The 12,918-nt window shown below is 43.9% G+C and overlaps 2 protein-coding genes across 3 annotated transcripts in view; one reads left to right on the top strand and one right to left on the bottom strand.

The window, feature by feature from the left end:
- The window catches only part of CUL1 (cullin 1), a 103,657-nt gene extending 91,092 nt beyond the window's left edge, over positions 1 to 12,565 (top strand). For both annotated transcript variants that reach the window (XM_028846424.2, XM_028846422.2), the window contains exons 16-22: positions 340 to 471; positions 3,079 to 3,171; positions 9,355 to 9,402; positions 9,482 to 9,564; positions 10,118 to 10,223; positions 10,810 to 10,923; positions 12,030 to 12,565. In XM_028846424.2, the coding sequence (XP_028702257.1) occupies positions 340 to 471; positions 3,079 to 3,171; positions 9,355 to 9,402; positions 9,482 to 9,564; positions 10,118 to 10,223; positions 10,810 to 10,923; positions 12,030 to 12,110 (657 nt within the window). In that variant the 3' untranslated portion in view covers positions 12,111 to 12,565. The remainder of the gene's footprint in view (positions 1 to 339; positions 472 to 3,078; positions 3,172 to 9,354; positions 9,403 to 9,481; positions 9,565 to 10,117; positions 10,224 to 10,809; positions 10,924 to 12,029) is intronic.
- LOC106997715 (uncharacterized) lies at positions 4,381 to 8,951 on the bottom strand. Its single transcript, XM_077997637.1, has one exon. The coding sequence runs from the start codon at positions 5,904 to 5,906 to the stop codon at positions 4,803 to 4,805; it is 1,104 nt and encodes a 367-aa protein (XP_077853763.1). The 5' UTR covers positions 5,907 to 8,951; the 3' UTR covers positions 4,381 to 4,802.
- Positions 12,566 to 12,918: the final 353 nt, after the last annotated feature.

Here is a 12,918-nt window from a genome sequence, read left to right on the forward strand (position 1 = left end):
AGGGAAGAGCCCTGTGCGGTGGGGCAGGTCTGGATGTCTAAAGGTGGGCTGGCTGGCCCAACTCTACACACACACGTTTCTTTATTGTAATTAGAGCCTAATTCGTTGTGTAATGAACACCTTGACGATGCTGGTCTTGAAGTATGAACCTTTTTTAAGATCGTACCTTCCAGTGCTTAAAGCGCTTTGCAAGAGAGGCAGACACCTGGCGTTCGTATTTTACTTTTATATAAGCACTGACTTTGTACTGTAGGCTTGGAACAGTGTGCTTTGCTTAGAAACACTGCCTGTAGGACGTGGTGAGATCTGTATTCCATATAATGCTGTCCTTTTATCTAGTTGGAACGTAGTTATCAGCGATTCACAGCTTTCTACGCCAGCCGCCACAGTGGCCGAAAATTGACGTGGTTATATCAGTTGTCTAAAGGAGAATTGGTAACTAACTGCTTCAAAAACAGATATACTTTGCAGGTAAGATCACGTTTGTGTCTTAAAATGTTTCTGTTCTAAATGAGCATAAGGTAAATTATAGAAATCATTAGCAGTTGACTCAGCAGCAGAATCTAGAATTCAGCTTCTGGTGAAATAGTGGCAAGTTTAAAGCATGGAGTTGTAAGAATCAGAGGAGCCAAATTCCAATTCTTTCTGGCTGGGGAACAAGTTATTTAATGATTGTGAGCCTCAGTTTTCTCCTCCATTCATGGGATGTTAGTGCTTATACTTGGGAATTGATGTGAAAGTTAAATAACGTATTTAGTTAAGTGTTTGGCACGGCTCCTGCCGGACACACATCAAGTGTTCAGGTAGTGACTTAAAACGCTGGAGTTGCGTGCATTTAATTATAACAGCTCTCCACCTTTGACAAAGCAGTCACATTAACAACAGTGCTTACAACGATATTGAGTATAACCTAGTTTATAACTGTGTAACTAAGAATATTTCCATTTTGTAGGTGAGAAAACTGAGGCTTGGGTTAATTGAAGTGAATTTCTCTGAATCCTAGCTTATCTGTAGCTGAGCCAAAATTTCAGTTAAAGTCTTTTCTCTTAAAGTTCAGGCTTGGCTGATGTGGTGGCTCATGCTGGTAATCCTAACACTTTGGGAGGCTGAGGCCAGAGAATCGCTTGAGGCTAGAAGTTTGAGACAAGCCTGGACAACACAGCAAGACCCCATCTCTATAAATTTTTTAAAGTAAAAAGAAAAAAAAACTCCAGGCTCTTTCTACTTCCACTTTTTTTTTTTTTTTTTTTTTTTTTTTTTTTGAGACAGAGTCTCGCTCTGTCGCCCAGACTGGAGTGCAGTGGCGCGATCTCGGCTCACTGCAAGCTCTGCCTCCCAGGTTCACGCCATTCTCCTGCCTCAGCCTCCGGAGTAGCTGGGACTACAGGCGCCCGCCACCACGCCCAGCTAATTTCTTTTTGTATTTTTAGTAGAGACAGGGTTTCACCGTGTTAGCCAGGATGGTCTCGATCTCCTGACCTCGTGATCCGCCCGCCTCGGCCTCCCAAAGTGCTGGGATTACAGGCTTGAGCCACCGCGCCCGGCCTCTACTTCCACTTTTGTACAGAGTGGGCTTCACAAGTAATGGCATAATTTAGTCTCTGAGAAGGTTTCACCAATAAACTTCTGAGAACAACTACAAGTCTATGTTTAAGTATTAAGAAACTTCAGAATGGGTTGTTCTGCAGGCTCAAGCTGCTCATTAATTTAAACTTTTCATAAATCTACTCTGACTTAAAATTGTTAAAATGCATAGTATTGTTACGCTGGCTCCAGAGGTCTTTATCAAGTTGAATGTTTCTTACTATATAATTGAAATTTTGTTTCATTTATCCCTAAATATTCGTAGAAGAATCCATGTGTTCGACTATAGTACCTGGAATTTCAGTGTCCAGTTTTTGACAAGGCGGAGGCTTTGCCTAGGGTGTGTCTGCCATGTTAAGGCAGCCAAGAGCGGGCCCAGTAGAAGACATTAGCAACACACTCATTCCCTTGCGTCTCTGTTCAAGGCCCTGGAAGCACTGTTGTCTGTGGGCCCCCCTGAAACGGGCATGTGGCATTTTTTGTTTGTTTCTCTTTTCATTGACTGAGGTCTTGGCTGGGCGAGCAGTGGCTGACAGTCATGGGTCATTACTTGTTGCTGTCGATTATGCAAGGAAAGAGGGAGAAGAGAGGAAGGAGTCTTCAGGGGCATTCATTCGCTCGCACACTCTCAGCAATCAGGAACCAACGCGTGCTACCTGTCTTTTAGAAGATACTTTAGGGCCGGGCACAGTGGCTCAGCCTGTAATCCTAGCACTTTGGGAGGCCGAGGCGGGCAGATCACAAGGTCAGGGATTCGAGACCAGTCTGGCCAGCATGGTGAAACCCCATCTCTACTAAAAATACAAAAATTAGCTGGGCGTGGTGGTGCTCGCCTATAGTCCCAGCTACTCGGGAGGCTGAGGCAGGAGAATCCCTTGAACCTGGGAGGCAGAGGTTGCAATGAGCTGAGATTGTGCCACTGTACTCCAGCCTGGGTGACAGAGCAAGACTTTGTCTCAAAAAAAGAAAACCTTTAGTGCACTTGCCATTTCATACTTTACTTACTTTTTTCCTACTTTCATAGTAAAGTACTTAGGATTAGAAAACCAAATATAATTTGATATTTGTGTTGTTTTACATCAAGAATGTGCCAAAAGATAATACTTCTTAGCTCATGTGCCAAAAACAGATTTGGAGGTTGATGCTTAACATGTCCACATATACCAGGTGTGTGTATATGTGATTTTCGCTATAAAACGAGTGGGGACATACGTATCTATAGTATATATCCACATAGACAATACATTTTTTGAAAAAACTTCAAATTATTTTAATGTTTGAAAACATGGAAGATGAATGACTTTGGGAAGATGTCGCATTGTGGTGGCATTGCCACGTTTTATATTCCCTTTTAAATAGATCTGCGCTTTGTTTGTACTTGTTTAAAGAATGTGTTTCATAAATAAGTTCTTCAAACTTAGGCCATGTATTTTTGGAGGTGTTTCCATGCATTTAAGTTTTCCTTCTTTTTCTTTTCTATGGGGGGCCTCAAAGGCGTCTACATTCCAGATGGCCATCCTGCTTCAGTACAACACGGAGGATGCCTACACCGTGCAACAGCTGACCGACAGCACCCAGATTAAAATGGTATTCTCCTCTCAGCCTCTTCGTTCTGTCGAGCTGCCGTTTCCTTGTTCTCGCGGATATTGTTAGGAAAGATAAGGGAGAGGATATGGGCATCTTTCATTTGAAATAGATGTTTGCCTCATGAATATGAATATGTTCTTATTCCAGGATTTTAATGCGCATTATGAAAGTCTTAATTTTAAAACTCAGTGTTGAGCCAGGCATGGTGGCACGTGCCTGTAGTCCCAGCTTCTTGGGAGGCTGAGGCGGGAGGATCACTTGAGCCTGGGAGGTCGAGGCTGCAGTGAGCTATGATCATGCCACTGTACTCCAGCCTGGGTGACGGAGACCCTGTCTCTTAAAAATAAAACTCGGTGTAACACACACATACTCCTCATCCATGCATTTCCCTCATTCGTTTAACCAGTTCTTAACTGTTTCTCCAGCTAGGCTTTTCTTACTAAGCTTAAATTTCCACCTTAGTATTTATTTTTCCTGCTAGTCATATTTTTTATTGAGATATATTTCAGATAATAAAATTTCACATAACATAAAAGTCATTTTAAAGTGTACACAGTGGTTTTCAGTATATTCACAAGCTTAGAGAACTACCACCATTAACCAATTCCAGAAGGTTTTATCATCCCAAAAAGAAACCTGCACCCATTAGCAGTAACTACCAACTAGCTCCCAGCCCCTGACAACCATTAATTTACTATCAATTTGCCTGCTCCAGACATTTCATATAAATGGAATCATATAACACATGACTTTCTGTGCCTGTTTTCTTTCCCTTAGTGTATACTGTTTGCAGGGTTTGCCTATGTTATAGCGTGTGTTGGTACCTCATTTCTTTTTGTGGTCGAATAATCCAGTGTATAGCTGGACCACATTTTATTTGTTCATCAGTTGATGTACATTTGAGTTGTTTCCAATGATGAACAATGCTGCTGTGAATACGTTTTCAGTTTTCTTGGGTGTATACCTAGGTATAGAACTGCTGAGTCCTGTAATCACTGTGAATGTTTTGAGGAACTGCCAGACTGTTCCATGGTGGCTGTGCCATTTCATATTCTCACCAACAGTGATGAAGTTTTCAGTTACTCCATATCCTCTCCAACACATTTGTTATTTTCTTTTTAAAAAAAAATTATAGCCATCCCAGGGGTATGAAGTAGTATCTTGTGGTTTTTACTTGCATTTCTCTAACAACTAATGATGTTTAGAATCTTTTTTGTGTTTATTGGCCATTTGCATATCTTCTTTGGAGAAATGTTTGATCAAATTCTTTGCCCGTTTTTCAGTTGGGTTATTTGTCTTTTTGTTGAGTTGTAAAAATTCTTTTTTTTTTTTTTTTTTTTGATAGACAGACATGTTTAATGATAGCTTGCTCTTCACAGAGATGCCTACAGAGACTTTTAATCTAGAATCCAGGAGAATATGACCATGCAACACAGACCAATTAGCCAAATGCAAAATAAACTAGATTCTTACCACAACTACCCTATAAATATTGCAACTGTTCTTTCCAAAAGGACCCTAATCTTATGTGAAAACACCTACTGTGGGGGAACCAGAAACCTAGCTATGTGGCCAAAAGGAAAAAATAGCAGTTCAGTGGTTAATTGGTGAAAGCAGGAAATTTGTGCCCTTTACTGTTCTGCTGTTGCTGCTGTTGCTGCTGTTGCTGCTGCGGCAGGTGCTGCTGTTGCTGCTGGTGTTGCTGCTGTTGCTGCTGGTGTTGCTGTTGGTGTTGCTGTTGTTGCTGCTGCGGCAGGTGCTGCTGTTGCTGCTGGTGTTGCTGCTGTTGCTGCTGGTGTTGCTGTTGGTGTTGTTGTTGCTGCTGCGGCAGGTGCTGCTGTTGCTGCTGGTGTTGCTGCTGTTGCTGCTGGTGTTGCTGTTGGTGTTGCTGTTGTTGCTGCTGCGGCAGGTGCTGCTGTTGCTGCTGGTGTTGCTGCTGTTGCTGTTGGTGTTGCTGTTGTTGCTGCTGCGGCAGGTGCTGCTGTTGCTGTTGGTGTTGCTGTTGTTGCTGCAGCAGGTGCTGCTGTTGCTGTTGGTGTTGCTGTTGCTGCTGCGGCAGGTGCTGCTGTTGCTGTTGTTGCTGCTGTTGCTGCTGCGGCAGGTGTTGCTGCTGTTGCTGCTGTTGCTGTTGTTGCTGCTGTTGCTGCTGCTGTTGCTGTTGTTGCTGCTGCGGCAGGTGCTGCTGTTGCTGTTGTTGCTGCTGTTGCTGCTGCTGTTGCTGTTGCTGCTGCAGCAGGTGCTGCTGTTGCTGTTGTTGCTGCTGTTGCTGCTGGTGTTGCTCCTGCGGCAGGTGCTGCTGTTGCTGTTGTTGCTGCTGCGGCAGGTGCTGCTGTTGCTGCTGTTGCTGTTGTTGCTGCTGCGGCAGGTGCTGCTGTTGCTGCTGTTGCTGTTGTTGCTGCTGCTGTTGCTGCTGCTTTGGTCTTCTTAGTTTTGTTCTTTTTGTTTCCCTTCTTCAGTCCATCCATGTTAGCTCTCAGTAGGTTTGAATGAGCCATCTGAAACTTACTCGCTTCTTTGGAGCTCACCACAGTGCTGATCTTCTTTTTCCCATCGGTAGCTCTTAACAGACACTTGTTGTCTGCGGGCTCAAAGCCCTCCACAGTACCTTTCTTTGGAATGGGTTTGGTTCGACCGTCATACTTCTTCAAGGTGATATAGATGCTGCCCGACGTCCGGCACTTCTGGAAAAGTCTGGTCAGCTCCGTCAGGAACTGCTCGCTCTCCAACACCACCATCGCGACGACGCTGGCTCGACTTAAAAATTATTTTAATATTCTGTATACTAGATCCTTATCAAATACATAATTTGTAAATATTTTCTCCCATTCTGTGGGTTGTCTTCTTACTCTCTTTCTTATATACACATTTTTAATTTTAATGAAGCCTATTTTATCTATTTTTTCTTTTTGCTGTTTGTGATTTTGGTGTCATTTCTAAGGAGTCATTGCCTAGTCTGAGGCCAAGGACTGTTCTTTCCCTGTTGTTTGGTGCTGACAGACTTGTCAAAAGTCATTTGGCCATAGGTATACATGGGTTTATTTCTGGATTCTCAATTCTTTTCCAGTGATCTGTATATCTATACTATGTCAGTATCACGCTGTCTGGATTACTATTGTTTTGCAGTAAATCTTGAAATGGAGACCCCTAACTTTGTTTTTTCACCCCAAGATTATATTGGCTATTGTGAGTCCCTTATGTTACCTTATGAATTTCCAGATCAGCTTGTCCATTTCTGCAAAAAGTGCAGTTGAGATTTTGATAAGGATTGCACTGAATCTATAGATTGCTTTGGGGAGTGTTGCTATCTCAACAGTATTTTAAGTCTCCCATTTCATGAACATTGGATGTCTTTTCATCTATTTAGGTTGTCTTTTCTTTCAACTGTGTCTCATGGTTTTCAGTGTATGCATCTTGTATTACTGTCAATTTATTCCTAGTTTATTATTTTTGATGCTAATGTAAATGGAATTGGTTTTTAGTTTTTTAATTGAGACAGAGTCTTGCTCTGTCTCCCAGGCTGGAGTGCAGTGGTGCAATCTTGGCTCACTGCAACCTCCGCCTCCCGGGTTCCAACAATTCTCCCGCCTCAGCCTCCCAAGTAGCTGGGATTACAGGCACAAGCCACCATGCCTGGCTAATCTTTTGTGTTTTTAGTAGAGACAGGGTTTCACTATGTTGGCCAGGCTGGTCTCGAACTCCTGACCTCAGGTGATCTGCCTGCCTCGGTCTCCCAAAGTGCTGGGACTACAGGTGTGAGCTATCGCGCCTGGTGGAATTGTTTTCTTAATTTCACTTTTTTCTGGTTTTTTTTGAAACCAGGTCTCACTCTTGCTCAGAATGGAGTGTAATAGTGCAGTCACAGCTCACTGCAGTATCAAATGATCCTCTCTCCTCAGCCGCCGGAGTAGCTGGCACTATGCCCAGCTGATTTTTGTATTTTTTGTAGAGATGGTGTTTCACTGTGTTGCCCAGATTGGTCTTGAACTCCTGGACTCAAGTGACGTTTTCACCTTGGCCTTCCAAAGTGCTGGGATTACACAGGCATGAGCTACCATGTCAGCCTGTTTCACTTTCTGATTGCTCACTGCAAATGTATAGAAATACAACTCATTATATTTTGATTCTATAACATTGCTAAAGGTTTATTGGCTCTAATTTATTAGCTCAAATAGTTTTTGGGGGGATTCTTTAGCGTTTTTTGATATACAGCCATATTATCTATAAATACAGACAGTTTTGCTTCTTCCTTTTCCTATTTGGCTGCCTTTTATTTCTTGTTTGTCTTTTTTTTTGCCTGATTCTTCTGGCTGGAATTTGTGGTACACTGTTGAATGGATGTGGTAAGAACAAGCATCCTTGTCTTGTTGCTGCCCTTACTGGGAAAGCTTCCAGTCTTTTACTGTTTAACTGCGATGCTAACCAGTGACGGTGTTAGCTGTGAGTTTTTACTAGATGTCCGTTATCAGAATAAAGAGGTTCCCTTTTATTCTTAGCTTATTGAATTTTGTATCATGAAAGAGTGTTGTAGTTTGTCAAACTGCCTTTTCTACTCCGTCGAAGTAACTGTGCTTTTTTTGTCTGTTAATATGGTGTATTGCGCGGATGTTGAACTACCCTGGTGTTTTCGGGGTGAATCCCACTTGGTCATGGTGTCTCATCGCGTTTCTATGTTGCTGGCTTTAGCTTGCCGGTGTTTTCTCGAGTTTTGCATTTATATTCATAAGGGACATTGCTCTATTGTTTTCTCAAGATGTTCGTTTGGTTTTAGTGTCTGGCTAATACTGGCCTTATGGACTGAGTTAGGAAAGTCATTTTGAATGACTATTTTGTAGTCATTCTTCAAATTACTCCCAAATATATCTTCAAATTCTCATAACAAAATGAGTTTGTGCCTTTGTAGGTTGGAGGCTGGGTTGCCCCCTAGACTATGGGGAGGGCTGTGCAGACGGGCCCTGAGGACAGGGCTGACGGGGGTGACTGTCCAGTCGCAGACGGGCCCTGAGGACAGGGCTGACGGGGGTGACTGTCCTGTCTTCGCTTGGCTGCTTCTGATCAGGGTTCTCGGCCACTCTCCGGACTGGTTCTCAGTGTTAGAACTCCTTCAGGAGGCTGCAGCTGCTCTCTCCTTTCTGCCTACAGTAGACGTTGTCCAATCAGACCTGGCTCAGGAGGTGGGCACCCCCGCACCTACTCTAGATGCAGCTGGCAGTATTGGATTGGCCGCTGTGCAGCTCTGGCTCAGTTACTAGACTACAGAGGGGCCTCTCACTTTGACGGCTTGAACCACGCACCCCTAGACCAGAGTGGCTACCCATTATGATGCCAGGACTCCACTCTGCATGGGTTGTAAGAGTCCATGTGACTGTGTGAGTGCCCTCAGGCTGGTCCCCTCGGATTTCATAGGATCATAAAGCTGTGAGGCTGAAGGAGGGCTGGGAAGCGTTTACCACACCCAACGTTCACAGATGAGAGGCCACACACCGTGCTTGAGCGCATCAAAGCCAAGTTGACGAGGTCACCTGCCGCTGAGCGCCTTCGTTCTCATGAGCAGGACATTATTTTCAGTCCTGCTGGGCAGCTCTTTAATATTTCTTTTGTGATGATCGGTGTCCAAGATGAGCTGTCAGGCGCTTAAGAAGTGAAGAGGTTCCTCAAGATTTCACTGTGCGTGGCTTCCAATACAGGTTCAACATCCCTAATCCAAAAATCCAGATTCCAGAATGCTCCAGAATCCGAATGTTTTTGAGCACCAACATGATGCTCCAAAAAAAAAAAAAAAAAAAAAGTGCTCATGGTGCAGTTCAAATTTTGGATTTTCCAATCAGGGCTGCTGAATCTGTAAATCCAGTACAGTATCCCGAAATCCAAATATTTCTAGTCCCAGGCATTTCAGATAAGGGTTACTCAACCTGATTTAAGTATAACAGAATTGTTCATTTTTATTATTGGGTGGTCAAGGCCAGAAAGGGGTTGATTTCACTTCTAGGAGTCAGGGTGGAAGGAAGCAGTAAATTTAGCGAACATCTAAGAAGTACCGACTTTTTTTTCCTTCCAGCATATTCTTCTTTTTGGGTGATTTTTTTTTTTTTTTAATGGAAAATGGACCATGAGGTTGCCTGTGGTGGTTATTGCAAAGAAAAATGCATTGTCCCTTTAACTTCCTCTTTTTCTCTTTAATTGCAGGACATTTTGGCGCAAGTCCTACAGATTTTATTAAAGTCAAAGTTACTGGTAGGTTTGTGCACTTTCTATCTTATGCTAGAAGCAAACCTTTTCCTGAGATTATATAGTAACACTTTTTTTCTTACAGGTCTTGGAAGATGAAAATGCAAATGTTGATGAAGTGGAATTAAAGCCAGATACCTTAATAAAATTATATCTTGGTTATAAAAAGTAAGAAAAATCTAATAAATAGATGGCCCTAGACCATAGACGTGTCCCCCGGGAGCCCTAGCACAGATCTCAGTATTGTTGTGAACCGAGGGAGACGGGGACTCAGTATGAAGCGACAGGCACTAGGCTGGGAGTGTGAGGTAGGCCTTCGATTCCATTCAGCAAGCCTGATGTTTCTCCAACTCTGAGCTGCTGGGTTTTTTGTTTATTTATTTGGCACGTAAGTCTCCTTAAATGGCTCATCAGGAAAGTTTGGACCTTTATGTCCAAGTGGCTTGATTTTATTTCACTTGACAAAATTTGGGAGAGCAGATTAAGGACCTGGATTTTCTGTAATGTGGATGTCCCTGTTAATGGCCAAGTAGGAAACTACGCTGTGATCGGACTCTGCCCAGTGCTGGGTACAGGCGTTCTCACATAGAGCTCACAGAAATCAATGCTCCCCTCTGTCTGGGGAAGCAGGGGCACTGCTTAAAGGTTGACAAATAGAAAGCAGCCTTCATTGCCTACCTTTTAACATGATAGTGATCGGTTTCCTCCATTTTCTTGATAGTAAGAAATTAAGGGTTAACATCAATGTGCCAATGAAAACCGAACAGAAGCAGGAACAAGAAACCACACACAAAAATATCGAGGAAGACCGCAAACTACTGATTCAGGTGACTTCCTGTATGCCTGTGCCGGGTGTGCGGTCCCTCACGCAGGGATGGCTCGCAAGGACGGGCCGTGGGGGAGCGGGGCTGACTCAGGAGTGATTGCCAGATGAATGGCTCTGTGATGGCAGAAGGTGGCAAGGCCGAGAGCCAGGGCCTTGTTATCTGAATTAGTCCTTTATGTCACCAGGCAGAACAGGGCAGTCCTCTTGCTCTCCATGTTGGAAAGCAGACATTGTGGCAGGCCCAGCTGAAACGAGGGGGAAGGAGAGTGCTTCAGTGGGGAGGATGGGCAGCTTCCGAGGCCTTGACTTAATTTTGTCTCCTTTTTTTAATGCTTTATGGTTGAGTTAAATTATTGAGGTCACATTGCTCAAAAGACCAAAACGTAATGTTTGCCACGTTAGAGTTGAAACATAGGCGAGTAGAATTGGTTGCCTCTCCCGTCTCACCGGCAGGACGCTTGTTGCCCGTTAGGAAATGGTGATCCTGTGCGTAGCATTGGCAGCCTCTGTGCGGCTTGCCCTTAACTGTCAAGACTAAGTTGTTAACAGCTCTAAATGCACCTCTTTTTCCTTATCTGGTTGCATAGGCGGCCATCGTGAGAATCATGAAGATGAGGAAGGTTCTGAAACACCAGCAGTTACTTGGCGAGGTCCTCACTCAGCTGTCCTCCAGGTTCAAACCTCGGGTCCCTGTGATCAAGGTACAGGACTTACATAGCAGTCACATTCCTTCCTTAATTTAGAAGATAAAAGATGTAGCAAAAAGTGGATGGATTGCTGTAGCATGAAGAAGAAGGGAGCTGGCTTCTTTGTATGTAGTAGATTTCTATAAAAGAAAGCTTCAGTGTAACGCTATTGAAACACACGTACAAAGAAGTGCACAGATGATGAAGTGGCAGCTTGATGACTTTCACAGTCGATACACTGTGTAACCGGCACCCAGGTAAGAATTAAAACATGACCAGCATCCCGGAAGCCCACCCATCCCAGCTAATACCTGTGGTGCCATAGAAAATCACTGTCATGTCTTCTGACACCATAAAGCAGTTTTGCCTGCTTATGCGTGATACATAGACAGATTCTAGAGCACATGCTCCCGTGCCTGGTAAGAATTTTCTCAGCAGTATCTTTGGGAGATTCATTGTGTTGTGGTATCGAGAAGCACTGGATCGTTTTTGTGACTCTTGTGGGTGTTCTGTTATGGGAACACACCTTCCTTTATGTAGCCTACTGTTGACATTTTGCTTATTTCTGATTGGGAAGCAGGACTTTCCTTTTCCGAAACCACTTGGGTAAGGCACAGCCAGTGGGGAGCCTCAGGGGTGGCATTGACAGGTGACTCCCTCAACAGGCAGGAGGCCCAGTGTCCCTCCTGGGTTACATTTGGCACAGGTGCCAGTTCGTTCATGGCTGTTCAGGGGGTTCTCCACGGTCCCCTGTTGCCTGTTCATGGCCTCTTCTTGTGAGACTGAGTCCTGCCTCAGAGGCAAGCAGACTTTGGTGGTAGAAAGAGACTGGCCCATGGGGCTCGCAGAGCACCTGGCTCCAGTTCCTAGGGCGGGTGCAGGAGGGACTTGGAGTCCCCCTCAGCAAGTGTCAAGGAAATGGAAATTAAACGAACTCCATGCACAACGGCTTAGCTGCCCAGGAAGTGAAACTATGCTAAGAGATCTGGGGCGGGGGGCACTGCTCCCCACTGAGCTCCACATGGGGAGATCTGTGGTGGGGGCAACCTCTCTCTGTTCTGATGCTAATTTGTGTTTTTCTTCTCTTTCACTACCTCTTCCTTTTTAAAAATAACACCCAGAAATGCATTGACATTCTAATTGAGAAAGAGTATTTGGAGCGAGTTGATGGTGAAAAGGACACCTACAGTTACTTGGCTTAACCCTTCTGGAAGGGTCTGACTGTGTGACCCGCGGCAAATAGTTCACGTTGGAAAGAATGAAAACAACTCAAGTTCATAGCAGCCAGCCTGCCGCCATTGGACCTCCCTTTTTAAAACGGAGACCAAGACTCCCATCAGCTGGTCTCGGATTTACATCGGAACTGCTCAGGATTGATACATTTCAAGTCTGTAAATACGGACACCAACGCCATTTACCCTAATTTAAGAACAGCGGGGACTGACCCTCCATGCCGAGGGCTGCATGCTACCGCATCTACGTCAATACATGGGCTCCCCGATTCGCAGCTGTCGCCTTGGCAGCACTTGTCATGTTGGCAGCACTTTGAGAGCAAGTGTGAATGGACCCACATGTAATCTGCTATGAAAACCATTTGTATAGTGTGTTTCATTTTTTAATGTGTGAAAATAAAGAAAATTAAAGGATTTCTGTACAAGTCGCATTTGGTTTTGTTTTAAGTTTTACTAATTTCTATATGTAAATAAAAGATATAATGATTGTGCAAATTTATATTCCTAGTGTCTTCCTGTAGTTTAAAAGGGCTGTATTCTTTGGATTGAAAATTTTTTAAGATCTTAAAATTTTAAGCCCCGATGTAATCCTTTAAAAAAAATCTTGCTTATTTTTGTGACTTCTGTGGTGACTTGAATGCACTGTGTCACTGGATTCAGTGAGAGTCGCTGACCACACATTGGTTCTCTTTGACACTTGTAAGGACTAAATGAGTTACCGTGACAGCCTATGTGTGAAACAGTATCCTCCTTTTTGCAGGTGGGGAAACTGAGGCCA

The sequence above is a fragment of the Macaca mulatta genome, chromosome 3 (genome assembly GCF_049350105.2).
Source record: "Macaca mulatta isolate MMU2019108-1 chromosome 3, T2T-MMU8v2.0, whole genome shotgun sequence".
NCBI classification, from domain to species: Eukaryota; Metazoa; Chordata; class Mammalia; order Primates; family Cercopithecidae; genus Macaca; species Macaca mulatta.